The sequence below is a fragment of the Trachypithecus francoisi genome, unplaced genomic scaffold (assembly GCF_009764315.1).
Source record: "Trachypithecus francoisi isolate TF-2019V2 unplaced genomic scaffold, Tfra_2.0 Lachesis_group10, whole genome shotgun sequence".
In the NCBI taxonomy this organism is placed as follows: domain Eukaryota; kingdom Metazoa; phylum Chordata; class Mammalia; order Primates; family Cercopithecidae; genus Trachypithecus; species Trachypithecus francoisi.
The window spans coordinates 32,000,472-32,024,333 of NW_022681455.1; the positions used below are offsets into that span (position 1 = coordinate 32,000,472).

Below are 23,862 nucleotides of genomic sequence, written 5' to 3' on the forward strand. Positions count from 1 at the left end.
GAGCTGAGGCCAGAGAGGAGGTACTGAAGGGGAGAGTCCTGGACCTTGGGCAGCAAAGGGTGGGACTTCTGCAGTTTCTGTTTCCTTGACTGGCAGCTCAGCGGGGCCCTCCCGCTTGGATGTTCCGGGAAAGTGATGTGGGTAGGACAGGCGGGGCAAGCTGCAGGTGCCAGAACACAGATTGCATAAAAGGCTGGGAACTGGTGGGGGGCAGGGGAAGGGAATGTGACCAGGTCTAGGTCTGGAGTTTCAGCTTGGACACTGAGCCAAGCAGACAAGCAAAACAAGCCAGGACACGCCATCCTGCCCCAGGCCCAGCTTCTCTCCTGCCTTCTAATACCATGGGGAGCAATCTCAGCCCCCAGCTCTGCCTGATGCCCTTCATCTTGGGCCTCTTGTCTGGAGGTAAGTGAGGGTAACCTTCCCTTCCTGCTGTCCCCAACATCCCTCCTTGGCCTTTTGGGGCCAGGCTTCATCAGCCTTTCTCTTCAGGTGTGACCACCACTCCATTGTCTTTGGCCCGGCCTCAAGGATCCTGCTCTCTGGAGGGGGTAGAGATCAAAGGTGGCTCCTTCCGACTTCTCCAAGAGGGCCAGGCACTGGAGTACATGTGTCCTTCTGGCTTCTACCCGTACCCTGTGCAGACACGTACCTGCAGATCCACGGGGTCCTGGAGCACCATGAAGACTCAAGATCAAAAGACTGTCAAGAAGGCAGAGTGCAGAGGTTTGAGGGCAATGAGTGTGGGCAGTGGCCTAAGGGAGAAACAGGGCAGGTGGCAGCAAGGTCAGGACTAGGATGAGACTAGGCAGGGTGACAAGGTGGGCTGACCAGGAGTAGGAGCAGTTTTAGGGTTGTAGAGGGAAAGGAAGGAAAAAAAAGAGGAGTTAACTTTTAGTAAGCATTTACCCTGGGCTTCCACGCAGCCCTGGAAGTCAAGAGAACACTCAGCAATGGGGAGGGAGGAGCCGCGGAAACCCCTATGGGTTGAAGGGTAGGTAAGATGCAGCTTCTGCGGGACTGGGAATGCTCTGTTTCTCAGTGACCTGTTCTCTGAGACCAGGAGGGATACACCTGAGGCAGCCCTTCCCTCTTGATGACTTCTACTTGTCCTCCCTTCTCAAAGCAATCCGCTGTCCAAGACCACAGGACTTCGAGAACGGGGAATACAGGCCCCGGTCTCCCTACTACAATGTGAGTGATGAGATCTCTTTCCACTGCTATGACGGTTACACTCTCCGGGGCTCTGCCAATCGCACCTGCCAAGTGAATGGCCGGTGGAGTGGGCAGACAGCGATCTGCGACAACGGAGGTGAGAAGCATCCTCTCCCCCCACATTGCTGTGTCCCTGACAGCGCCTAGCCTGAGGAGTGGGCACTTGCCCCCGGACACTGTAACTCTTGCTCTCTACCTTGCCCGCGGGGCCTCAGGCTTCAGCGCTTACCTCCTATGTCTCATGCCTCTGCAGCGGGGTACTGCTCCAACCCAGGCATCCCCATTGGCACAAGGAAGGTGGGCAGCCGGTACCGCCTTGAAGACAGCGTCACCTACCACTGCAGCCGGGGGCTTACCCTGCGTGGCTCCCAGCGGCGAACGTGTCAGGAAGGTGGCTCTTGGAGCGGGACGGAGCCTTCCTGCCAAGGTGACCCTTGACCTGCACCCCCAGGTCAGATCCTGATCTTGCATCCTACTGTCTTCTCTCCCCACCTCAACCCTGCTCTTTCCTCACTTCTTTTAAACCTCCCTCTAGAACTGTCTCACTTCTGAGCCTTTTCTACCCTGGAAACCCACAATCCCCCGTCTCTTTGGTCACTGTGTCCCTGATACTCCCAGACATTTGACCTCATTTCTGACTCTCCCAGACTCCTTCATGTACGACACCCCTCAAGAGGTGGCCGAAGCTTTCCTGTCTTCCCTGACGGAGACCATAGAAGGAGTTGATGCCGAGGATGGGCACAGCCCAGGTTTGAAGGCAGAGAGGGGAGGCAGGGCAGGGAACTGGGGGAAAACGGAGAAGAGACGAGAATCGTTCATGCTGGAGCCTGAGTCACTCTCCTGGCACCCAGGGGAACAACAGAAGCGGAGGATCGTCCTAGACCCTTCAGGCTCCATGAACATCTACCTGGTGCTAGATGGATCAGACAGCATTGGGGCTGGCAACTTCACAGGAGCCAAAAAGTGTCTAGTCAACTTAATTGAGAAGGTGGAGTCCTCCTATCCCTGAACTTGGGGGAATGGAATCTCGCTGATCTTCCAGGACTAGCTCCCTGATCATTCCAGCCCCTCTGAACCCCAGGGCCCCAGGAAAGTCTCCAGGTTCTATTCTGTCCTCCTTCCCTTGTACTTGATTCCTCCATGAACCTCAGTGCTTGAGCCTCTTCCTAAGAGCCTCCCTGTCCCAGCAACGTTGCTGAAGTCTCCCAATCACAGTATTCTTTCAATGCCATGGCACCTTGTTCTCCTCACCCACAGGTGGCAAGTTATGGTGTGAAGCCAAGATATGGTCTAGTGACATATGCCACCTACCCCAGAATTTGGGTCAAAGTGTCTGACCGAGACAGCAGTAATGCAGACTGGGTCACGAAGAAGCTCAATGAAATCAATTATGAAGGTCAGAGGTTAGGGAATGGTGGGAGGTTCACTTTGGGGTCAGGAGGTTCAGGAGTGTTGTGTGGAGGGGGTCATGAGACTACCTTGAGGGCAACAGGGGGACCACTTTGTAGTCAAAGGTTGAACAGCAGGGTCATTGGGCAATGGAGGTTAGTGGGAACCTGCTGAGGGCTGGAAGGGCCACTTCGTGGTCAAAGGGAAGTCCGTTTGATGATGATTAACTTAAAAAGTTGAAAGATGTGAGACTTCAGTTGCAGATTGGTCTCTGGGGTTAAAAGATGGCTTGGAAGACCAGGTGAGGTGATGCTCTCTTCCCTCTCCACAGACCACAAGTTGAAGTCAGGGACTAACACCAAGAGGGCCCTCCAGGCAGTGTACAGCATGATGAGTTGGCCAGAGGACATCCCTCCTGAAGGCTGGAACCGCACCCGCCATGTTATCATCCTCATGACCGATGGTCAGAAGGGACCTCTCTCCTGTCCCAGCCTCCCCACCTTCTCAGACCAGCATGCGGCCCTTAAGTCCACTTGTAACACCACACCCATGGTTGGGGCCCTGAATGTGACTCATAGCTGGCTCTTCATCCCTCCTGTGACCCTTTATAAGGAATTCTTCCTAAAGCCCTGTGATCAACTACCTCTAACCCTTCCTCAACTTCCTCACCCTGCCACGTGTATCACTGCCTCTAGCCAATTTATCTTATCTCCTACCCTCATGGTCCCGTCTCTTCTGCAGGATTGCACAACATGGGTGGGGATCCAATTACTGTCATTGATGAGATCCGGGACTTGTTATACATCGGCAAGGATCGCAAAAACCCGAGGGAGGATTATCTGGGTGAGTAACCTGCCTAGGACCCAGCACCCTACTTCCTCAGGGCTTGGACCCTCATCCTTCCTTTTTCTCCCTCAGATATCTATGTGTTTGGGGTTGGACCTTTGGTGGACGACGTGAACATCAATGCTTTGGCTTCCAAGAAAGACAGTGAGAAACATGTGTTCAAAGTCAAGGATATGGAAAACCTGGAAGACGTTTTCTTCCAAATGATTGGTAGGCAGATACAAGGGAATAAAGAACGCAACTCTCCTCAGGTTCCCCTGAAGTAATTCATTCTTCCTCTACCCTTGAAGCTCTAGTTGCCTGGAAAGCCTTCTTCATTCCTCCTTCTCTACCTCAGTATCACTATTCTTGTTTCCTGGCACTGTTTGCTTCTTAACCTTAGAATCACAGAGCTCTAAGCACTTCAGAGATCTTTCTATAGTCCTACATTTGACACATGTGGAAACAGAGCCAAAGGAGGTCAAGGGGCAGCAAGCTAGCAACAGGGTTGGGCTTGAAAACAGCCAGGCCTCTGATAGCTTGATCCCAAGTTCTTTCCCTTTTCACTCCACCATAGCAGTTTTCTCCTAACATGAGGAAACAAATACCTGTGGCCTTTCCTTTTCTCCTTTTGGGCCTTTGCTCCCCATAGACTCCTACCCAAAGGCTGCTGCCATTTGGGAATGAAGTGTTCCGAGTTTTCAGCACATTCTCCTTCTCTGCCAGATGAAAGCCAGTCTCTGAGTCTCTGTGGCATGGTTTGGGAACACAGGACGGGTACCGATTACCACAAGCAACCATGGCAGGCCAAGATCTCAGTCACTGTAAGCACAGAATCCTAGTGAGGACTTTGGGGAGGTGAGGTCAAGGTGAAATGGGAGTAGGGGAAGGGCAAAATGGCCGTAAGAGATGGTGGTTTGTGAAAGTTGAGTTTTCCCTTTCTACTGTTCTGTTCCCAGCGCCCTTCGAAGGGACATGAGAGCTGTATGGGGGCTGTGGTGTCTGAGTACTTTGTGCTGACAGCAGCACACTGTTTTACTGTGGACGACAAGGAACACTCGATCAAGGTCAGCGTGGGTAAGGATGCAACTGAAGGTCCTGGGCACCCTCCAGGCAACACCTTCCACTTTCTACAGATCCCACACTCCACTCATCCGCAATGCAGCCCCATCCCTTGCACCCCAGACCAGTCAGGGATGGGGAAGACTTGAAGTTAGGAATGACATGGGGCCAGAGGCAAGAAGCTGCCCACAAAAAGGTGGTACCTATTCTCCTACTTCAGGAGGGAAGAAGCGGGACCTGGAGATAGAAAAAGTCCTATTTCACCCCAACTACAACATTAGTGGGAAAAAAGAAGCAGGAATTCCTGAATTTTATGACTATGACGTTGCCCTGATCAAGCTCAAGAATAAGTTGAATTATGACCCGACTATCAGGTGAGAGCATCCAGATCCCTGAGGAAAGGCTGGGAAAGGCTGGAGGACTGGGGTGAGGAGCAGGCCTAGTTTGCTGTTCTTTCTCCCTGTCCTTTATAGGCCCATTTGTCTCCCCTGCACCGAGGGAACAACTCGAGCTTTGAGGCTTCCTCCAACTACCACTTGCCAGCAACAGAGTAAGACATACTAGGGGAGAGAATAAGGACGAGATCCCGAGACAAGTGAGGCATGAGAGGGAGGTGCAATAGGAAGAGACGATGCCTGGCCCAGAACGTAGCACTAGGAAGGGCTTAGGGGACATCTGCTGAGTGACAGAGTCAATAGGGAGATGACAGTGGTGGGAGCAGCTGAAGTGATGCAGTCTATTTGTCCAGAGGAAGAACTGCTCCCTGCACAGGATATCAAAGCTCTGTTTGTGTCTGAGGAGGAGAAGAAGCTGACTCGGAAGGAGGTCTACATTAAGAATGGGGATAAGGTGAGAAATGGGCATCCTAAAGAGGCACTCTAGGCCCTAATCCTTCCTAAGCCACCTCTGTTCATTACCTTTCTCCATGCTTCCCACCTCCCCTACAGAAAGGCAGCTGTGAGAGAGATGCTCAATATGCCCCAGGCTATGACAAAGTCAAGGACATCTCGGAGGTGGTCACCCCTCGGTTCCTTTGTACTGGAGGAGTGAGTCCCTATGCTGACCCCAATACTTGCAGAGGTGAGAGAACGCTCTCCGGTTGTGCTGCAAGTGCCCGAGGGCCAAGAATCCTTTTCCCTACAGCTTCTCCTCTCCTTGCAGGTGATTCTGGCGGCCCCTTGATAGTTCACAAGAGAAGTCGTTTCATTCAAGTGAGTCCTCCCTTTCCTATCTGGGGAGATGCCAAGTGCTCAGCATGGGCCCCAAAGCAGGGAAGCTCAATGCATGTGACTAGTAATTCGAGGTGGGCAGAGCCTGCCTCACCTTAGGACTGCATGTCTGGCCTGTGTGTGTCAAGAATGAGGCTGAGCTGGGTCCCTAGCCTGATTCCTTTAGGTCAGCTAAGACACAATTAGGAACAGTCATGCTTCCAGGATTAGGAATTCTACTGAATGATCCATGGCACCCACTGCCTCTGCAGGTTGGTGTAATCAGCTGGGGAGTAGTGGATGTCTGCAAAAACCAGAAGCGGCAAAAGCAGGTACCTGCTCACGCCCGAGACTTTCACGTCAACCTCTTCCAAGTGCTGCCCTGGCTGAAGGAGAAACTCCAAGATGAGGATTTAGGTTTTCTATAAAGGGTTTCCTGCTGGACAGGGGCGCGGGATTGAATTAAAACAGCTGCGACAACACTTGTGTTCCAGATCCTTTTGGGGCAAGGGAGTGGGGAACGGGCACTGGCCATGTTGTTACACTGAGATCAAACCTGACACCTGTTTTTAAAGGCTTAACCCCAATCCCAAGTGCTGAAAAACCAGAGGCTGAGGGAGATGTGTAAGCTTCCACCTCAGTGTTTTACTGAGACCAGCATTGGGGCATATGAGGCACAAGGAATCCAGCTCTGTTCCCTAGAAGCCATCCACAAGGTTTTCCTTGTAGACGTCATCACTGTAGACAATCTGGGTCCTCTTGTCCCGGTGGCAACCCTTAGGGCTGTTCTGGACAGCTAGGGAGGGAGGAGAGGAACAGTTAAGGTCTAAAGGAGATCATACATCAGACCCTGAGGCTGACTCCTGACCACCTCAGTCCTGGCTGCTGGCCCCTGGAAACCCAGTTTCCATGCTGCCCTCTGGTGGCCAGGATGGCCTGTTTTCCTTAGCTCCTTTGTGCCAACCCATGGCCAAGGAGAGTGTGTAAGTGGACATTTTGATGAATGTTTTGTTCTTAGAAAAATCCCAAATGTCATTGTTGAGACATATAAATGACATTAACCCACTTATAGTCAGTATGTCAGAAGCTAAAAACTAGAAAACCTCTGTAGCCCTTTATTGACATGCTAGTCAACTCTAGTTCCTTTGTTTTGCCTGAAAGGCCACTGTTGCTCTGAGTCCTTCTTTCTGCTCACTCCTTTCCCAGGAAAATCTACTTTCAGGTAAATGGGTTACTCATACTAAGGAATGCTACTAGCTCCACCAGAACTCATCCAGCGTGTAGCTTTGGCCCTCACCATTGTCTCTCAAGCCTCTAGCTATTTCTTCCCCTTCCTCTTTTCCTCCCTCCACCAGACATGTTACTCTCTTCACCCCATCCAAAGATTCCATCCCCACCACCCTTGAGCTAGAGAGAATCTCTCCCACCCACTTCCCATCCTGTGATCTCTGTACCTTGACACTGCTGGCTACTCCCTCTTTCTCAAAGCATGTGTCCTTTCGCTTCAGTGGCCCAGGCCCCTCTGGTCCTGCTCCCAGCCCTCTGACCCCTCCTCCTGTCTCCTTTGCTAACGTTAGGCTCAATGTTAGCCTAACATGTCAGAAGAGCTGGAGACATGTGGGGCGTGAGGTGGACAGTCCTGTTTCCTAACATAGTCCCTGAGTATTCCTCAAGTCTAGTCCTGGGTCTTTTTTTTTCCTCCGAAATCAGTATCCCTGATGATCCTACTGTTTGGCAGCCACCCTGTGATGCAGATGACTTAATTTATGTTTTCATTCCTTACCTCACACCTGAGTTCCAGACCCCTGATTTCGAATACTTACGAAATTCACTCTACTCCATCTCAAAATGAACAAGCCCCATGAGACACTCATCTTTCTCACCAATCTCACTCCAGCTCCCATTTTCTTCCCTGTTCCAGTTGCTGCTTTGGAAGCTGTTCTCAATCCTTTTCTCTCCTTTCTTTACCTCTAAGTAACAGAGGATCTGAAATTTTCCTTCCCATTCCCACAGCTTCTGCACACACTCTGACCTCGATAATCTCTAGGAAACCCAAGGATGTGTGGGGGAACCAAAAGGAGTGTGCTGTAGGGGAGAGGATGGGAAAGAAAATCCCATTCTTACCGAGGGAGCCCCAGACAGACTTGCCAGTAGCGGCATCCAGCATGGGCTGTTTCCGGGCTATGTTGACTTTGAGCTGTACAGACTCCACCTGGGTCCCGTTGAGCTAAAGCAGAAGAGGGGAGGCAGAGGATGGGGAGGAAAACATTACAGATAAACCAAAGAAGCTATTCCAGGAGTTGCTATCCTAGGAGTAGACTGAATAAAAAATCTGAGAATGTAAGTTTTTCTGTGTGAATAGGGAGAGACTTTCTTTATCAAGAGGAACCAACGTCTTCCTGGCATCTAGTATTTTGATGAGAACACATGAGAACAGCAGAAGCGATGGGAAGAACAGATTTGCGAAGTTCCAACCTCAGCAACGGCCTGATCTGCCGACTCCATCTTTTCATAGGTGACGAAGGCACAGCTGGGATAAGAAAAAACAGGGTCAGTGGAGAGCCAAGGGGCTCTTCTGGACCCAACGAAACCCAGTGATCACAGGTGGCTGCTGGGAAGGCAGCTTTCTCCCTCAAGTCTCGCACCCCAGGATTCGCCCAGGACTTCTCATCATGCCCTGTTGTCATCCTTACTTTCTGGGTGGGTCCATGGAGAGGTCAATGATGTTTCCAAAAGGAGAGAAGGCCCCACGGAGAAGGGTAGGCGTCATGTCTTCTCCGTATACATAGAGAGTATTCCCTTTCCTAGGGGCTCGCCGTTCAGGGAAGGAGTCCGACCCTTTGGGAGCAGGAATCACAGTCACAAGACATAGTCCATCCCACACTTCACTTAGTAGGACCCACATAAACCTCAGTTAAGGTCACCTTGACCTTCAGCCAAGATCACTCACTGCGGAAAGGACCCTCTCGGTCTCGGTCTCGGTCTCGATCCCGCTCCCGCTCCCGATCCCTGTCCCGTTCCCGGTCTCGATCTCGATCCCGATCCCGATCCCTGTCCCGCTCTCGGTCTCTCTCTCGATCCCGGTCTCGATCCCGCTCCCGATCCCGCTCCCGATCTCGGTCTCTGTCCCGGTTCCTCTCATGGCTGCGGTCCCGGCTGCGGCTCCGGGGAGGGGAGGCTGAGGAGTGGGCACCACTGCGTTCTTCATAGCCCCAGTCAAAGCTTCGAGGGGGACCATCACCAGCCCCTGGGCCCTCTGCCTCTTCTCCATCTGGCCCTAGTTCTCGAAGTCGATCACTAGAAGACACAAAGCTGGGGAGAAGCAGACTGAAGATCAAAGAGGGGTTTGACCTTCTCCCCTCAGACCCTGTGGAGACTCAATATTCCCTCAATAGCACAGCTCCTACAGCCCAAACCTCCCAAGGACTCAGGCAATCAACCCCGCCAAGTGGGCCCAGTCTTATCTCTACTCTCTAACCTCTCATACAGAGATTTCCTCTGGGGACGTCTAGATGACTGTAAAAGAGACCAAGAACAGTTAAGATGATTCCTAGTTGCTAACATGTGGTCCAAAATAAGTTAGTTTCTCATGTTCCTCCATTCCCAATCCCTCAGGGACAGAAATTAGGAGCCTTTACCTCTTGCAGGTCATCATCAACAGATATGCTCCTCTGGAACGGCTGGAAAGTGGGGACTGGTCCCTTCTCGGGGTCCTGGAGAGGTGAGAGACCTACCTCAGTGTGGAGCAGGAGGTTGCCCAACCATGGAACAGAGGTGTTCCTCTTCCCTCACCCTCTTCTAGATTTCCTCTGATCTCCTTTCCTTTTAATACTATTTACATTTCTTATTTGACTATGTGGTTTTATTTATTTGTTTTTATTTTTTGAGACAGGGTCTTGCTCTGTTGTCCAGGTTGGAGTGCAATAGTGCAATCATAGCTTGCTGCAGCCTTGACCTCCCAGGCTCAAGCAATCCTTCCACCTTAGCCTCCCTAGTAGCTGAGACTAGAGATGCGCTTTACCATGCTTGGCTAATTTCTGTATTTTTTTTTTTTTTTGTAGAGATAGGGTTTCACTATGTTGCCAGGGCTGGTCTCAAATTCCTGGGCTCAAGCAATCCTCCTACCTCGGCCTCCTAAAGTGCTGAAATTATAGGAATGAGCCACTGCCACACCTGCCATTGCGGCTTTTTTGTTTTGTTTTGAGACAGAGTCTTGCTCTGTCGCCCAGGCTGGAGTGCAGTTGTGTGATCTCCACTCACTGCAACCTGTGCCTCCTGGGTTCAAGCGATTCTCTGACCTCAGACTCCTCAGTAACTGGGACTATCGGCGTGTATCACCATGCCCTGCGAATTTTTGTATGTTTAGTAGAGACGGGTTTCACCATGTTGGCCAGGTTGGTCTCAAACTCCTAACCTCAAGTGATCTGCCCACCTTGGCCTCGCAAAGTGCTGGGATTATAGGCATGAGCCACCACGCCCAGCTGATACTTTTTATAAGTGACTTGATATGTTATGTATTCAGTTTATTTGAACCTCTCTTGAATCTGATAACAGTTTCTGCCCTTTCCATCCCTTAGAGCGACATATTCCAAGAGCTCCAATCCAAGGTGGATCAGAACTACAGAATTTGTAAAATAGAGAATTCAGGAGTCATCTAGTTTTTTCATTTTATATTTGAGAGGTGAAACTCAGAATGGTACAGCAATTTGCCAGTGCTTGAGTATGCATATTTTTCCCCAAACCCAACTTGGAGGGATGCCCTCTAAACAATCCTTCTGTTTGTGCTCACCTTTAACTTCCCCTCAAGGGTCCGAGAACGCTTGAAGCCTGAGTTCTTGGTCTCAGCCTTGATGGCACTGATGGCTCCTGACTTCACCAGCTGCTTTGCCTGCTCTGTTGCTGTGGCTGTGTCCACGACAGGCTGCTCTGATAGTGCTGGAGTGATAAGGGGAAGAGGCATTATGTTGACCAGGCCATGATGAAAGTCAGCCCCATGTTGCCCACTTCCAGTCCATCCCCATTTCCCCTGTCACTCACAGCGTTTGACACCGCCTTGGCTGGTTGTACTGCTGCTACTTTGCTTCTTCAGAGCCAGCAATGCCTTTTTCTGGGAACAAGGGTGAGAGAAGAGAGGTCAGTGAGGGCCAGCCCCTAGCCAGTTCCTCTCCCAAGGCCCCTGGGCACATCACTCCAGGGACCATCTTTCTTGATGCCCTCAGAATGGTGCATTGATGTGCTCTGCCTCTTGCTTCTGGTCCCCTAGATCATGTATGATGCTGGAAATTCCTAATCTAACCAAACCATGGAACCCAGAGGTTTTCCAGAGTGTTACATTTTTGAGGTTGAAGACAAAGAATTTGATCATGGACTAGAATCTTAGGATATAAGCTGCAAGTAAGTATAAGTCTATGTGCATTTCCTGGAGGCTTCATCCATCTATTTCCTGCATATTGAAAGAGGTCCAGACATGACTTTGTAACAGGGATATCCAGGAGGCTAACGCATTGTTCCTACCCTCAAGAAGCTTATAGTCTGAGAAATAAAAATAAATTGAGTGAGTTAACAATACGATAAGAGGTGCAAATTATTCATAGCTGAAAGCTAGTAAGATTTTCTGATGTTTAATGGCTACTAAACTAGGCCCTCCCCCATATGTCTGCACGACACAGAGAGAAGGGTATTTTAGAAAAGAAGACAGGATGGCAAACATGCAGAGGTAAGAACGCTTTGGGAATGCATGTTTTGGGAGTAGTGAATAGTTCTACTTTACTAGACAAGGCTGCCAAACTAAGGTTTTGGGGCTTTGTTATATAGACAATGTGAAGCCATTTATGGTTTTTGAGAAACAGAGGGAGCAGAATTTTGTGTTTTCAATGGATCGTTTGACCAAGAGTGAAGAAGTCTGTTAAAAAAAAAAAGACTGAGAAATTTGTTGAGAGACTATTACAATGGCCCATGTGAATGTCAATAAAGCCCTGCTCGGGGGAATACACAATGAAGGATAAACAGGAAAAATTGCTTCAAAAGAAGAAACAAGAAGACTTGGCAAATGCTTGACTATGCAAATAGCGGAGAAGTCAGAGATGAGATTTTGAGTCCAAACACGTGGCAGAATCGGTGTAGTCAATCTTATTTGGGAGATCAAGAATAGAAAGATGATAGCTTCAACTTTGGATATCTGAAGTTTTTCAGTATGACATTGGATAGAACTGGAAAAACAAACTTGGGGATCATCAGCTCCCAGGTGGTACTAAAAGCCATTGGAAAGGAAGACAATCCCATGGCCAATTGCATAGAAAAGACAGAAGGTGCACACCAGGGCTTGGGAAAGCCCACCTCTCGAAGCTACGCTGTGAGGTGGGTGATATGTCTCTAGATATGGGCCAGAAAAACCTCCCCATTCGCTCACACTCACCCCAGATCTTCTCAGAGTGCAGAGTCTGTGAAAGGTTAGGCCATGCCCACCCACAGTCCCTCACCTTTTTCTTGAGTTTGTTGAATTTCTTCTGCAGAGCCTCCTCTTCCTCGCTCAGTCCGGGGGGTATCACCAACATGGTGGCTCCTGGTTCAGGGGCAGGGCCCAAGACATCTTTCTCCCCTGTTACCACCCGGGGTTCACACGCCGTCCACACTGTACCCAACTCCACCCCTTCAGGTCTGCCTACTCTTGCCTTTGGCTTTCCCTACTCCTCGCTTAAACCAGGATGCTGTCCAAGCTCCCGCTGGTCGGGATCATCCAGCATTCCCTCCTGTCTCCAGGGATCACAGACACCAGCACCTCGAGGAACCATGTGGCTCAGGGAGGGACAAACACCCACTCCGTCGGCAAGACGATGGCACCCGACCCCCCTACCCTCGCTGGGGTAAGGACAGCCGCGGGGTTCGAACGGCAGAGAAGGCGGTGGAGCCAGCGTAGCGCCCTCAGAGCAACTCAAAGAGGAAGAAGAGAGAAAGGGCTATGAAAAAAGGGGCCGAAAAGTGAGGAGTAGAGGGCCTTACCTGAGGGGGCGGCAACCGCGGTCCCCACGGTCTCCGGCCGCGCCCGCGCTGGCCGCTGATAGCGGGCTCACAACGATGACGTACGAAGGGCGGAAAACGCGGTAACCAAGGCTGCCCCAGGCACGCACTTCCGCCCGGCCTTCCACCGGTCCAGGTCTGCCCCTCCGCAGTGATAGTTCACGCTCTCGGCGGGGCCGTGCCGGAAGTTGTCTCTACTTCCGCCCGTTGCGGGGCGGGGCTTACCTCGCAGGGACTACTTGCAGCATTTCCGGGCTGCTCGGCAGCAGCTGTGGCTTTAGCTCTAGAATGATGGAGACAGAGCTACTCGGTGAGGGGGAGGGGAGTGAAATGGAACGGAGTAGCAGACATGGAATGACCTTTGACCCTTGACTTTTGACTTTTCCCCGTAGTGCTACCTCCTCCAGATCCCCTGGACCTACCCCTTCGGGCCGTGGAGCTCGGATGCACGGGTCGCTGGGAGCTGCTGAACTTGCCTGGAGCTCCAGAGAGCAGCGTGAGTGACTTTTGACCCTAACCTTTGACCCTCATTGAGTCTAAACCTCCTTCACCCTCCTCACAGTAGGTTCTAGCTTAACCTTGTTCATCTGTGCCTGTACTCCTGTCCATCCCAGCCTGAACGGGTGTTGGACAGATTCCAGCCCAGTGTACTTGCAGTCCATGTGAAGACAGCAGAGAGTCCTGGGGATGTTTTTGCTTTAAGAACTGCTCTTTCTCCATGGAGCTCCCTTCTGTCTCCAAGCACCAGGGCACTTGGTGACTGAGATGCTAGGCTTTGAGCCTCCAACTCTTCATCCTTAGGTCTGGAATCCCTTTTTCTAAAATCAGTGAGTCTCAAATTTCATGTGCTTCATGACTAGCAGGGGAGCTTTTTAAAAATGCGGATTCCTAGGTCCAGCCTCCATGTTTCTGAAATCCAAAATCTGCCCCAGGTAATTCAGTAGCGGGTAGTTTTTGGCCAAGCCTGATTGTCCTAGTCTGTTTGACACATCTACCATTTCTGATCTGAACACAAATCCCATCACCTCTTTTGTCTGCATTTTACCCTCTTTCCTTACCTAATGCCTCTCATCTTGCCCTTGTTTCAGCTTCCCCATGGCCTCCCTCCCTGTGCCCCAGATCTGCAGCAAGAAGCAGAACAGTTGTTTCTGTCATCCCCAGCCTGGCTGCCTCTGCATGGTGTGGAGCACTCAGCCCGGTGAGGAGTCTGGAGGGGCTTAGACTAGGGTGATGGGTTCCTGAAGGAAGCTGGGGCAGAGGAAGAAAAAAGACCCAAAAGTTACTTTTTTTCTCTCCAGAAAATGGCAGAGGAAGACAGATCCCTGGTCTCTTTTGGCTGTGCTGGGAGCCCCAGTCCCATCTGACCTACAGGCCCAAAGACACCCAACCACAGGCCAGATACTGGGTTACAAAGAGGTAGGAGGTCAGGGGTCAGAAGAAACAGAGTTGGGGAGAAGGGGAGGTGGTTGGAGACAAGCTCAGGCTCATTGGGGCTCTGATCTCTTGCTTTAGGTCTTGCTGGAGAACACAAATCTCTCGGCCACAACCTCCTTGTCTCTTCGCCGGCCTCCAGGGCCAGCCTCCCAGTCCTTATGGGGAAATCCAACTCAGTATCCCTTCTGGCCAGGTGACTCTTGTGGAGATGGGATGGTAGAAGAGGGTGTCCTTAATCTCCAGGGAAGGGTTCCCCACCTATCTCGTATTATCCTCATCGCATGAATTCCTGTCTGTCCTGTCTCTTCTCAGGGGGGATGGATGAACCCACCATAACAGATCTGAACACATGGGAGGAGGCTGAGGAGGAGATAGACTTTGAGAAAGGTAAGGTAGGGCTCTGAGTCTGAGCCCTGAGGAGGAAGAGCCCAGGCTATCACTGGGCTACTGCTAGCCCTCCCATACCTCTGAGAAAATTAGAAAAAGATATCCTGTCCATAACAACCTTTACTGTCATTTGTTGGGAAAGTGTCATAGCAAACATCCCCATCTACAGCATCTGTCCTGTAAATGGTATCTTTTAGGTTTATATAATGTACACAATTTGTTCACCAGTGTGCAGTGACCCTGATTCCATGTCCCTGTCCCACAGATCTTCTTACTATTCCACCTGGTTTCAAGAAAGGCATGGACTTTGCACCAAAAGGTTCGTTTTGGTTTTTGAGTGGGGTGTAGGAGAAATCATGTCCTTCTCCTAAGGAACAGAGATGTCAGCATGACGAGGTTGACCTTGTTGCCTTGCTCCTCAGATCGTCCAACTCCAGTGCCTGGACTGCTAAGCCTTAGCTATCTGTTGGAGCCTCTGGATTTGGGTGGGGGTGACGAGGATGAGAATGAGGCAGTGGGACAGCCAGGAGGTTCCAGAAGGGACGCTGTTTCAGCCTCTCCCTGCAGTACTCCCCTGGCCCGAGCAAGCAGTTTGGAGGACCTAGTGTTGAAGGTTGGTGGTTCTGCATAGTGGAGGCAAGAAAGAGCCTTGCCACCAGGATGTGGGCTGGCTAGGATGGGTCTGAGGGGAAGAAAGGGACATCTTTTGGGAGGAGTGGTAATCGAGAGCCCTCTGGTTGTATCTTTATCACCCCTACCCCTGACTCTTCCAGGAAGCGTCCACAGCTGTATCCGCCCCAGAAGCCCCAGAGCTTCCACCTCAGGAGCAGTGGGCCATACCTGTGGATGCCACCTCCCCTGTTGGTGATTTCTATCGCCTCATTCCCCAGCCAGCCTTCCAGGTACTTTGGCCCCATCTTCACATGCTCCTCTACCTCTTGCTGGGTCACACTCCCAGCTGACCCCTTGTCTCCTCTATCCGCCAGAGGTCAGATCCATCCCAGGCCAGTCTTGGTCCTTAGTCCTAGCCTCGGCTGGCTCTGGCCTTCATCCCCCTGCCCTGTGTGCTCCATGAGCAGGAGGCAGGAAGGCTCTGCTCCTTTCTTCAGCTCCTGTCTATTTCTCTCTCCCATAGTGGGCATTTGAGCCAGATGTGTTTCAGAAACAGGCCATCCTGCACTTGGAGCGGCATGACTCTGTCTTTGTTGCAGCTCACACATCTGCAGGAAAAACAGTTGTGGCTGAATATGCCATTGCCCTGGCCCAGAAACACATGACACGGTACGAGTTCCTTCGCCAACCTCCCCCTTCACCAGCCAGCCCCATTTTCTCCTGCAGCCTTTGAAGATCCCATCTCTTCCCCCACCTCTCTAACTCATCCTTTAAGTGAGAGGTTCAGGGGTGAGACTGAGACAAGAGCCTAGAGAGAAATGAAAAGGCATGGTGGGGAGAAAGGTTAGAAGAATGACCTGGGTTCGTTTAGGAAGGGGTTGGGGACAGAACTGTTCTGGGGTATATCATGAAAGAGAATGTAAGGGCAGTTTGGGTTAAGAAGAGGAGCAACTAAGCTTCTGGGGCATGCTTCTGTGAGAGCTCCATGTGGGAGAGGAGGCGTGGGCCATGAGTCTGCAGAGGGACTGGCTAGGGACTGGCTAACTTCATGTTCTTTCCCCAGCACCATCTACACTTCGCCCATCAAGGCCCTGAGCAACCAGAAGTTCCGGGACTTCCGAAACACGTTTGGGGATGTGGGGTTGCTCACTGGGGATGTGCAACTGCACCCGGAGGCCTCCTGCCTCATCATGACCACAGAGATCCTTCGGTGAGAGATAGACACTCAATACAGGGGAGTTTTGGCTGGGAAGGTGTGGCTGTTGTGGAGAGTGTGCTGTCTGAAGAGGGGATGGAGACGAGCCACTGGGGAGTTAATCCTTGGCCTCTTCTCCCCAGCTCCATGCTGTACAGTGGCTCAGATGTTATTCGGGACCTGGAGTGGGTCATCTTTGATGAGGTTCACTATATCAACGATGCCGAGGTAAGGGCCTTGGGCTCCCCAGATGCCGGCAGTCCTTTCCTTTGGGACCAGTTGAGCGCCTCCCTTATTCTACACACTCAGGGCACCTTCCTGCTTTCTTTACCCCCATATGGAATCCCTTGCCTGTTTAGGGGCAGAAGGGCAGCCCCTGCCCTCCTGTGATCTCTCTTCCCTCTCTGTGCCCAGCGTGGGGTCGTGTGGGAGGAGGTGCTCATCATGCTCCCTGACCACGTTTCTATCATCCTTCTGAGTGCCACCGTCCCCAACGCCCTTGAGTTTGCTGACTGGATTGGGTGAGACATGTGCCCTGGGTTGCCTGGTTGAAGGGGGCTACAGTACTCCTTGATTGGGGTGGGAGGACTAAGTCTACCACAGCAAGGAGAGTGGTGAGGCCTTAGGGGTGATGCTGGGGAACATGTCCCACCTGGTGGCTGTGGGATCCCCTTTGGGTCTAGATTACTTTGCATGTTGAAATGGAAGGGGATGTTGGGGGATAGCCTTCCATTTTGGGTCTCAGGAAAGACTGGGTAAAGTTGGAGGGGTAGAGAAGGGGGTGGGGATGTGGGTTCCTTCCCACACTCCCATCCCTTGCTTGCTACCCTCTCCTTCCTTCAGGCGACTGAAGCGTCGTCAGATCTATGTGATTAGCACTGTAACCCGCCCCGTGCCCCTGGAGCACTATCTTTTCACAGGGAACAGCTCCAAGACCCAGGGGGAGCTCTTTTTGTTGCTGGACTCCCGAGGAGCCTTCCATACAAAAGGGTGAGCCCCGAGATGGGGGAAAGAGTTAGGGCTGGGCCCCTAGCTGGACATGACGGCTACCCCTCCCTGTGCCCCAGGTACTATGCAGCTGTGGAGGCCAAGAAGGAGAGAATGAGCAAACATGCCCAGACCTTTGGGGCCAAGCAGCCCACACATCAGGGGGGCCCTGCACAGGTGAGAACTGGGAGGGTTTTGTACCTGCCAGCACCCATTTTTCCTCCCATCTTTTTTTTCGTTGTTCCCCAAGGGTTTTGACTTGAGCTTTGAGCACTGCCCCAGTTAACACTAGCTCACCTCTCACTGGTTCAGGAACTCAACCTCTGCCCCTTCTCCTTCCTTCTCCAGGACCGCGGAGTGTACCTGTCCCTCCTGGCCTCCCTCCGCACACGGGCCCAGTTGCCTGTGGTGGTGTTCACCTTCTCCCGGGGCCGCTGTGATGAGCAGGCCTCAGGCCTCACCTCCCTTGACCTCACCACCAGTTCAGAGAAGAGTGAGATCCACCTCTTCCTGCAGCGCTGCCTTGCTCGCCTCCGTGGCTCTGATCGCCAGCTGCCCCAGGTGCATCTGTGTGTGTATGTGTGTATGCATGTACACATTTAGCAGACTGGTAGGGATAGGGTGTTCTGAGACTCCATCCCTGACCATGGGCCTCCTCCCACCAAAGGTCCTGCACATGTCAGAGCTCCTGAATCGTGGCCTGGGTGTGCACCATAGCGGCATCCTGCCCATCCTCAAGGAGATCGTGGAGATGCTCTTCAGCCGTGGCCTGGTCAAGGTGCATGTGGTGGTGGGAAAGGGACTCCTTGGTGCTTGTTACCTGCTTAGGGGCTGCCCAGAGGGCAGAGGGGCAGAGGTTTAGGCAGGCCAGTGCTGTGGTTAAGAACCTGGGCTCTGGATCCAAACTACCTGGGTTTGAATCCCAGGTCCACCATGTATTCATAGTATCATCCTGGACAAATTACTTCACCTTCCTGAATTTCAGGTTTCTCATCTTAAAATGGGGATGCATCAGATATGAACACGTAGGTCTCAGAAAAGAAACCCAGGAAGATAGCAAGCATTTGAAAAGTTATTAGTAATCAGAAATATACAAATTGAAGTACTCACAAGATACGACTTTATAGCTATTAGACTGGTAAAATTTAGGGAACTAGTTAATGCCCAGTGTTGCCAGAGTTGTAGGAAGTTGCAGGGTTCTGGGAATCCTTGTACAGGATATCTAGCCAGTTTGGAATGCACTCTGGCAATATTTAGACAAAATAACTATATTGGCCAGGCATGGTGGCTCACACCTGTAATCCTAGCACTTTGGGAGGCTGAGGTGGGTGGATCACGAGGTCAAGAGATTGAGACCATCCTGGCCAACATGGTGAAACCCTGTCTCTACTAAAAATACAAAAATTAGCTGGGCACGGTGGCGTGTGCCTGTAGTCCCAGCTACTCGGGAGGCTGAGGCAGGATAATTGCTTGAACCCAGGAGATGGAGGTTGCAGTGAGCCGAGATCACGCCGTTGCACTCCAGCCTGGCGACAGAGTGAGACTCCATCTTAAAACAAAAACAAACAAATAAACAAAAGGTATATCATACTCTGAGCCTATATTTCATTCCTGGGTATATATCACCAAGAAATTCTCACCGTGGTCTGAGAGAGAACATTTACACCCTTCCTTTGTTTGTGGTGGCAGGGTGTTGGTAGTACCAGGGTGCCCTTCACTGGGAGAGAGGGAAAGTTAGTGTGGGGGATGCACTCGTAGAGTGTTCTGCAGCAGTTGGAAGCAGTGACCACAGGAACATGGACAGATGTCGAAACACTAGGTGGAGAAAAAGAAGCAACAAAAAATCAGATATATAACCACTTTTTATATGAATTATAAACTACAAGCTTACGAAAGAAAACATGTTCTATAAGATCATATTTATATAAAAATGTTGGTTGGATACATTGGAATGATTGCAGTCAGGGATGGGAATGGGATATGGGGGTAAAAGGAAAGAAATAGAAATAAGTAGCTACATAAGTAAAATGAGGAAGACAATAGTACCAACCCCATAGATTTGCCTGGAGAGTTCGATGAGATCCCACAAGTAACAACTGGGCTGGTGCCTTGTGCCTACAAAGTAAGGTGGGCTTGGCCAGGGCTGGGGGCGTGTGTATGTAGAGCCTTTGCTGATCCTTTCTGTTCTCCTCTGTCCCAGGTCTTGTTTGCCACAGAGACCTTTGCCATGGGAGTAAACATGCCGGCTCGTACAGTAGTGTTTGACTCCATGCGCAAGCACGATGGCTCCACCTTCCGGGACCTGCTCCCTGGGGAGTATGTGCAGATGGCAGGCCGGGCAGGGCGGAGGGGCCTGGACCCCACAGGCACCGTTATCCTGCTCTGCAAGGGCCGAGTGCCCGAGATGGCAGACCTGCACCGCATGATGATGGTGAGTGACCCAGCATCCTGGGCAGGGCCCCAGCTCCAGGACCTTGCTGGATTCTGTCTTCCATTTTCCTCTCTTCTGACTAGTTCTTTTTCTTCTTTTTTTTTTTTTTTTTTTTGGAGGCAGGGTCACCTAGGCTGGAGTGCCGTGGCACAATCTTGGATCACTGCAACCTCTGCCTCCCAGGCTCAAGTGATCCTCCCATCTCAGCCTCCCAAGTAGCTGGGATTCCAGGCACATGCACCATGCCTGGCTAATTTTTTTTTTTTTTTCTATTTTTTGTAGAGATAGGTTTTGCTGTGTTGCCCAGGTTGGTCTTGAACTCCTGAGCTCAAGCAATCTGTCTGCCTCAGCTTCCCAAAGTGCTGGGACTATAGGTGTGAGCCACAGCGCCCAGCTTCCTCTGACTTTTTTGTTTTGCCTGGGAGAAGCCGAGGTAGGAGTGAGCAAATCCGAGGATGAGATTGAAGCCCATCTCTTCCAGTTTTCTCCCCTGTGAATACGGAGCTAGATGGAGCCTTTGAGTCTATTTATTTCAGTTTGCTCCCTTATGTTACAGAAGAGGTGAGCAAGTGGTTTATCAAAGGCCCCATGGTTGCAGAGCTGGGACCAGGTCTGATGGGAGTAGGCCCAGTCCAGAAGACTGGCTGGGGTGCAGTAGGTCCCACCCTGATCTCACTGACTTCTCTGACCTGATTCCAGGGGAAGCCATCCCAGCTGCAGTCCCAGTTCCGCCTCACGTACACTATGATCCTCAACTTGCTGCGGGTGGATGCCCTCAGGGTGGAGGACATGATGAAGAGGAGCTTCTCCGAGTTTCCCTCCCGCAAGGACAGCAAGGTAAGGAGCCTGGGTAACCAGTATGTGGAGCAGGAGGTTGGACAAAGCCAGGCTGGGAATAGGTAGGCATCCAGGGGGCCAGTGTGTTGAGGGTCGGGGGTGTGGCAGACTGGGCCTGGAGACTCCCCTTTCACAGCTTCCGCCTGCTTCCACCCAAGGCCCATGAACAAGCCCTGGCCGAACTGACCAAGAGGCTGGGGTCTTTGGAGGAGCCTGACATGACTGGCCAACTGGTCGACCTGCCTGAATATTACGGCTGGGGGGAGGAACTGACAGAGACCCAGCACATGATTCAGGTGAGCAAGTGTGAGTGCTGAGGAGGTGATAGGAGAAGGGAGGAGGAGATTGTGTCACTCTAGGTGCTATTAGACTTAGTCCAAGTGTCTGTCCCTGTGATGCCTCCTCCCATCTGTGCTTTGTGTGCGTCCCTGCTCTTCAGCGACGCATCATGGAGTCTGTGAACGGGTTGAAGTCTCTCTCAGCAGGAAGAGTGGTGGTTGTGAAGAATCAGGAGCATCACAACGCACTGGGAGTGATCCTACAGGTGAGGGTGATGGGAATTTGGACTCCAGAGGGTGGGAGGGAGCAAGCCGTCTCTCCATTTTCCCCACTTGGCTGGGGCAGATTGCATCACCACAGGGTCCTCATTTTCCTGTTGCCCTCCTTTTCACCCTCTCCCTTCCCATCACCACATCATGCTCACTCCTTCCTCCCACCACCCCAAGAAGTCTGCTCTGATCGCTTGACTTGGGTCGCCCCTCTCTCCTGGTGAGCTCTGCATGGTTGCTTCCTGATTCATGCCCAAGGGTGGGTATCTGGTCCCTGCCTTTGATGTCTACTCCTCACACCCCGCTCTCCTGGCCTCTCTGACCACCCCCAGGTCTCCTCGAACTCCACCAGCAGAGTATTCACAACCCTGGTCTTGTGTGATAAGCCCTTGTCCCAGGACCCACAGAACAGGGGGCCGGCCACTCCAGAGGTGCCCTATCCAGATGACCTCGTGGGATTCAAGCTGTTCCTGCCTGAAGGTGAGAGTGTGGCAGATGCCTGTTTTCTGCCAGCAGTATAAGCAGGATGCCTGGGTCCATGGCAAGGTCTGCCCTGCTCTCCCTTTTTCACAGGGCCTTGTGACCACACCGTGGTCAAGCTCCAGCCAGGAGATATGGCTGCCATCACCACCAAAGTGCTCCGGGTGAATGGGGAGAAGATCTTGGAGGACTTCAGCAAGAGGCAGCAGCCAAAATTCAAGTCAGAGATGCTAGGGAGGCCCTTTTCCTCCAGAGGGGCATGTAGAAGCGGGGAGGGGCAGTGGTCTGGGAGTTTTCCCCAGCCTGAGGGAGACCATGAAGTGGTGGGTTGTAGTGAGGGGGCTCCTCCAGCCTAAGGGAGACTGTGAAGTGGGGGTTGTAGTAAGAAGGCTCCCACAGCCTGAGGGGGGCTTCTGTGGGAGAGAAGATCTTACCCCAGATCTTTTTTTTTTGTTGTTGTTGAGACAGAGTCTCGCTCTCTCACCCAGGCTGGAGTGCAGCGGCCGGATCTCAGCTCACTGCAAGCTCTGCCTCCTGGGTTTATGCCATTCTCCTGCCTCAGCCTCCCAAGTAGCTGGGACTACAGGCGCCCGCCACCTCGCCTGGCTAGTTTTTTTTTTGTATTTTTTTAGTAGAGACGGGGTTTCACTGTGTTAGCCAGGGTGGTCTTGATCTCCTGACCTTGTGATCTGCCCGTCTCGGCCTCCCAAAGTGCTGGGATTACAGGCTTGAGCCACCGCGCCCGGCCATCCCAGATCTTAAGATCTGCTCCCTCTTCAGGAAGGATCCTCCCCTTGCAGCTGTGACCACTGCTGTCCAGGAACTACTGCGTCTGGCTCAGGCTTACCCAGCTGGACCCCCCACCCTTGACCCTGTCAATGACCTGCAGCTCAAAGATGTGTCAGTTGTAGAGGGTGGGCTCCGGGCCCGGAAGCTGGAGGAGCTGATCCGGGGGGCTCAGTGTGTACACAGCCCCCGTTTTCCTGCCCAGGTAGGACCCTGGGTGCTAACTCCCGAGCTGGGAGTAGGGGCTTTTCCTCTGTGGTTCCCTGTAGACTGACCACCCCCATCTCAGCCCTTGTCTTCAGTCCACCCCTGCTAAGGGGCAAGGAGAAGGCTGACGGGTGGCTCTCTGCAGTACCTGAAGCTGCGAGAGCGAATGCAGATACAGAAGGAGATGGAGCGGCTGCGCTTCCTACTGTCAGATCAGTCACTGCTGCTGCTTCCTGAGTACCACCAGCGAGTAGAGGTGGGCGGGGCAGTGGTTGGGGCAGGGGGCTAGGGGATAGCAGGGTGTCCATTGCCCACTCTTTTTCTTGCAGGTGCTCCGAACCCTGGGTTATGTGGACGAGGCAGGCACCGTGAAGCTGGCAGGGCGGGTGGCTTGTGCCATGAGCAGCCATGAGTTGCTCCTCACTGAGCTCATGTTTGACAATGCACTAAGCACCCTGCGGCCTGAGGAGATTGCTGCCTTGCTCTCTGGCCTGGTCTGCCAGAGCCCTGGGGATGCTGGGAGTCAGCTCCCAAACACCCTCAAGCAGGTAGGGGATATCACCCCTTTCTCCCTGCCAGGGCTGTGGCATTCCTGACCTCCACCCTCAGGTAGTCCCCCAGGTGACCCCCTGCTGCCCTGTAAGTGCCCCGAGGATGGGAATGGCTGCCTCCTTGATCTGGTCCTTCCCTCTCCTGGAGCAAGAAGGCAGGCCTTAATCTCTCCTTCCTCCCTGCAGGGAATAGAACGTGTCCGGACTGTGGCCAAGCGGATTGGTGAGGTCCAGGTGGCTTGTGGCCTGAACCAGACGGTGGAGGAATTTGTGGGCGAGCTGAATTTTGGGCTAGTCGAGGTTGTGTATGAGTGGGCCCGGGGCATGGTGAGTACCTGAGGTTTGGGATTTTACAGATGGCTGGCTGAGGTGAGCCTGCCCAGGGTGAGCACATCCAGTTCTCACCCTACTTTCCCCATAGCCCTTCTCCGAGTTGGCAGGGCTCTCAGGGACCCCTGAGGGCCTGGTGGTCCGCTGCATTCAGCGCCTGGCTGAGATGTGTCGCTCACTGCGGGGGGCAGCCCGCCTAGTAGGAGAGCCTGTGCTGGGTGCCAAGATGGAGACAGCGGCTACCTTGCTACGGCGGGATATCGTATTTGCGGCCAGCCTCTACACCCAGTGAATGCCCCATGTAAAAATGTGATGATAAAACAGCAAACCACTGTGTGTGCTTGCGTTGTTGGGTAGGGAT

General features: G+C 52.3%; 3 protein-coding genes across 5 annotated transcripts; 2 read left to right on the top strand and 1 right to left on the bottom strand.

Annotated features, from left to right (window-relative positions):
- Positions 1-134: 134 nt before the first annotated feature.
- On the top strand, positions 135-6,181 carry CFB (complement factor B). The gene is made up of 18 exons (XM_033216685.1): positions 135-405; positions 493-726; positions 1,127-1,312; positions 1,469-1,642; positions 1,863-1,964; positions 2,067-2,203; positions 2,473-2,611; positions 2,936-3,067; positions 3,346-3,447; positions 3,523-3,660; positions 4,156-4,253; positions 4,389-4,506; positions 4,712-4,865; positions 4,965-5,041; positions 5,240-5,340; positions 5,439-5,571; positions 5,653-5,702; positions 5,972-6,181. Exons 1-18 carry the CDS (start codon positions 342-344, stop codon positions 6,125-6,127), a joined length of 2,295 nt encoding a protein of 764 aa, XP_033072576.1. The 5' UTR covers positions 135-341; the 3' UTR covers positions 6,128-6,181.
- A 141-nt stretch (positions 6,182-6,322) lies between these two features.
- NELFE (negative elongation factor complex member E) lies at positions 6,323-12,882 on the bottom strand. 2 transcript variants are annotated; one of them, XM_033216691.1, is made up of 11 exons: positions 12,699-12,882; positions 12,179-12,261; positions 10,737-10,806; positions 10,489-10,634; positions 9,338-9,412; positions 9,178-9,215; positions 8,650-9,011; positions 8,393-8,537; positions 8,175-8,229; positions 7,824-7,926; positions 6,323-6,495 (listed from the first exon to the last, which is right to left on the bottom strand). In XM_033216691.1, exons 2-11 carry the CDS (start codon positions 12,251-12,253, stop codon positions 6,398-6,400), a joined length of 1,167 nt encoding a protein of 388 aa, XP_033072582.1. In that variant the 5' UTR covers positions 12,254-12,261; positions 12,699-12,882; the 3' UTR covers positions 6,323-6,397. The 2 variants fall into 2 exon arrangements, with proteins under 2 accessions (XP_033072582.1, XP_033072584.1); XM_033216693.1 differs by having other exon boundaries at positions 12,179-12,297; positions 12,699-12,785.
- Positions 12,883-12,890: 8 nt separating this feature from the next.
- On the top strand, positions 12,891-23,833 carry SKIV2L (Ski2 like RNA helicase). 2 transcript variants are annotated; one of them, XM_033216683.1, is made up of 28 exons: positions 12,891-13,026; positions 13,109-13,212; positions 13,805-13,914; positions 14,015-14,132; positions 14,229-14,343; positions 14,463-14,537; positions 14,803-14,856; positions 14,960-15,150; positions 15,311-15,439; positions 15,673-15,818; positions 16,213-16,359; positions 16,488-16,572; positions 16,759-16,865; positions 17,188-17,334; positions 17,412-17,508; positions 17,680-17,892; positions 17,999-18,109; positions 19,532-19,762; positions 20,462-20,599; positions 20,758-20,895; positions 21,039-21,143; positions 21,480-21,627; positions 21,721-21,847; positions 22,408-22,618; positions 22,766-22,876; positions 22,950-23,168; positions 23,358-23,498; positions 23,593-23,833. In XM_033216683.1, the coding sequence occupies exons 1-28, from the start codon at positions 13,005-13,007 to the stop codon at positions 23,791-23,793; spliced, it is 3,741 nt and encodes a 1,246-aa protein (XP_033072574.1). In that variant the 5' UTR covers positions 12,891-13,004; the 3' UTR covers positions 23,794-23,833. The 2 variants fall into 2 exon arrangements, with proteins under 2 accessions (XP_033072574.1, XP_033072575.1); XM_033216684.1 differs by lacking the exons at positions 22,950-23,168; positions 23,358-23,498; positions 23,593-23,833 and having other exon boundaries at positions 12,898-13,026; positions 22,703-22,838.
- Positions 23,834-23,862: the final 29 nt, after the last annotated feature.

What these genes read in the sequence shown, in the direction of transcription:
- CFB (XM_033216685.1), top strand. Translation starts at nt 342, where the DNA reads ATGGGGAGCAATCTCAGCCCCCAGCTCTGCCTGATGCCCTTCATCTTG. An exon ending in CTCGATCAAGGTCAGCGTGG is followed by an intron (nt 4,507 to 4,711) that starts GTAAGGATGCAA and finishes CTCCTACTTCAG; the next exon opens with GAGGGAAGAAGCGGGACCTG. An exon ending in TACCACTTGCCAGCAACAGA is followed by an intron (nt 5,042 to 5,239) that starts GTAAGACATACT and finishes CTATTTGTCCAG; the next exon opens with AGGAAGAACTGCTCCCTGCA.
- NELFE (XM_033216691.1), bottom strand. Translation starts at nt 12,253, where the DNA reads ATGTTGGTGATACCCCCCGGACTGAGCGAGGAAGAGGAGGCTCTGCAG. An exon ending in CCAAGGCGGTGTCAAACGCT is followed by an intron (nt 10,635 to 10,736) that starts GTGAGTGACAGG and finishes TTATCACTCCAG; the next exon opens with CACTATCAGAGCAGCCTGTC. An exon ending in TTGATGATGACCTGCAAGAG is followed by an intron (nt 9,216 to 9,337) that starts GTAAAGGCTCCT and finishes TCTCTTTTACAG; the next exon opens with TCATCTAGACGTCCCCAGAG.
- SKIV2L (XM_033216683.1), top strand. Translation starts at nt 13,005, where the DNA reads ATGATGGAGACAGAGCTACTCG. An exon ending in GATGGAGACAGAGCTACTCG is followed by an intron (nt 13,027 to 13,108) that starts GTGAGGGGGAGG and finishes TTTTCCCCGTAG; the next exon opens with TGCTACCTCCTCCAGATCCC. An exon ending in ACCTGCACCGCATGATGATG is followed by an intron (nt 19,763 to 20,461) that starts GTGAGTGACCCA and finishes ACCTGATTCCAG; the next exon opens with GGGAAGCCATCCCAGCTGCA.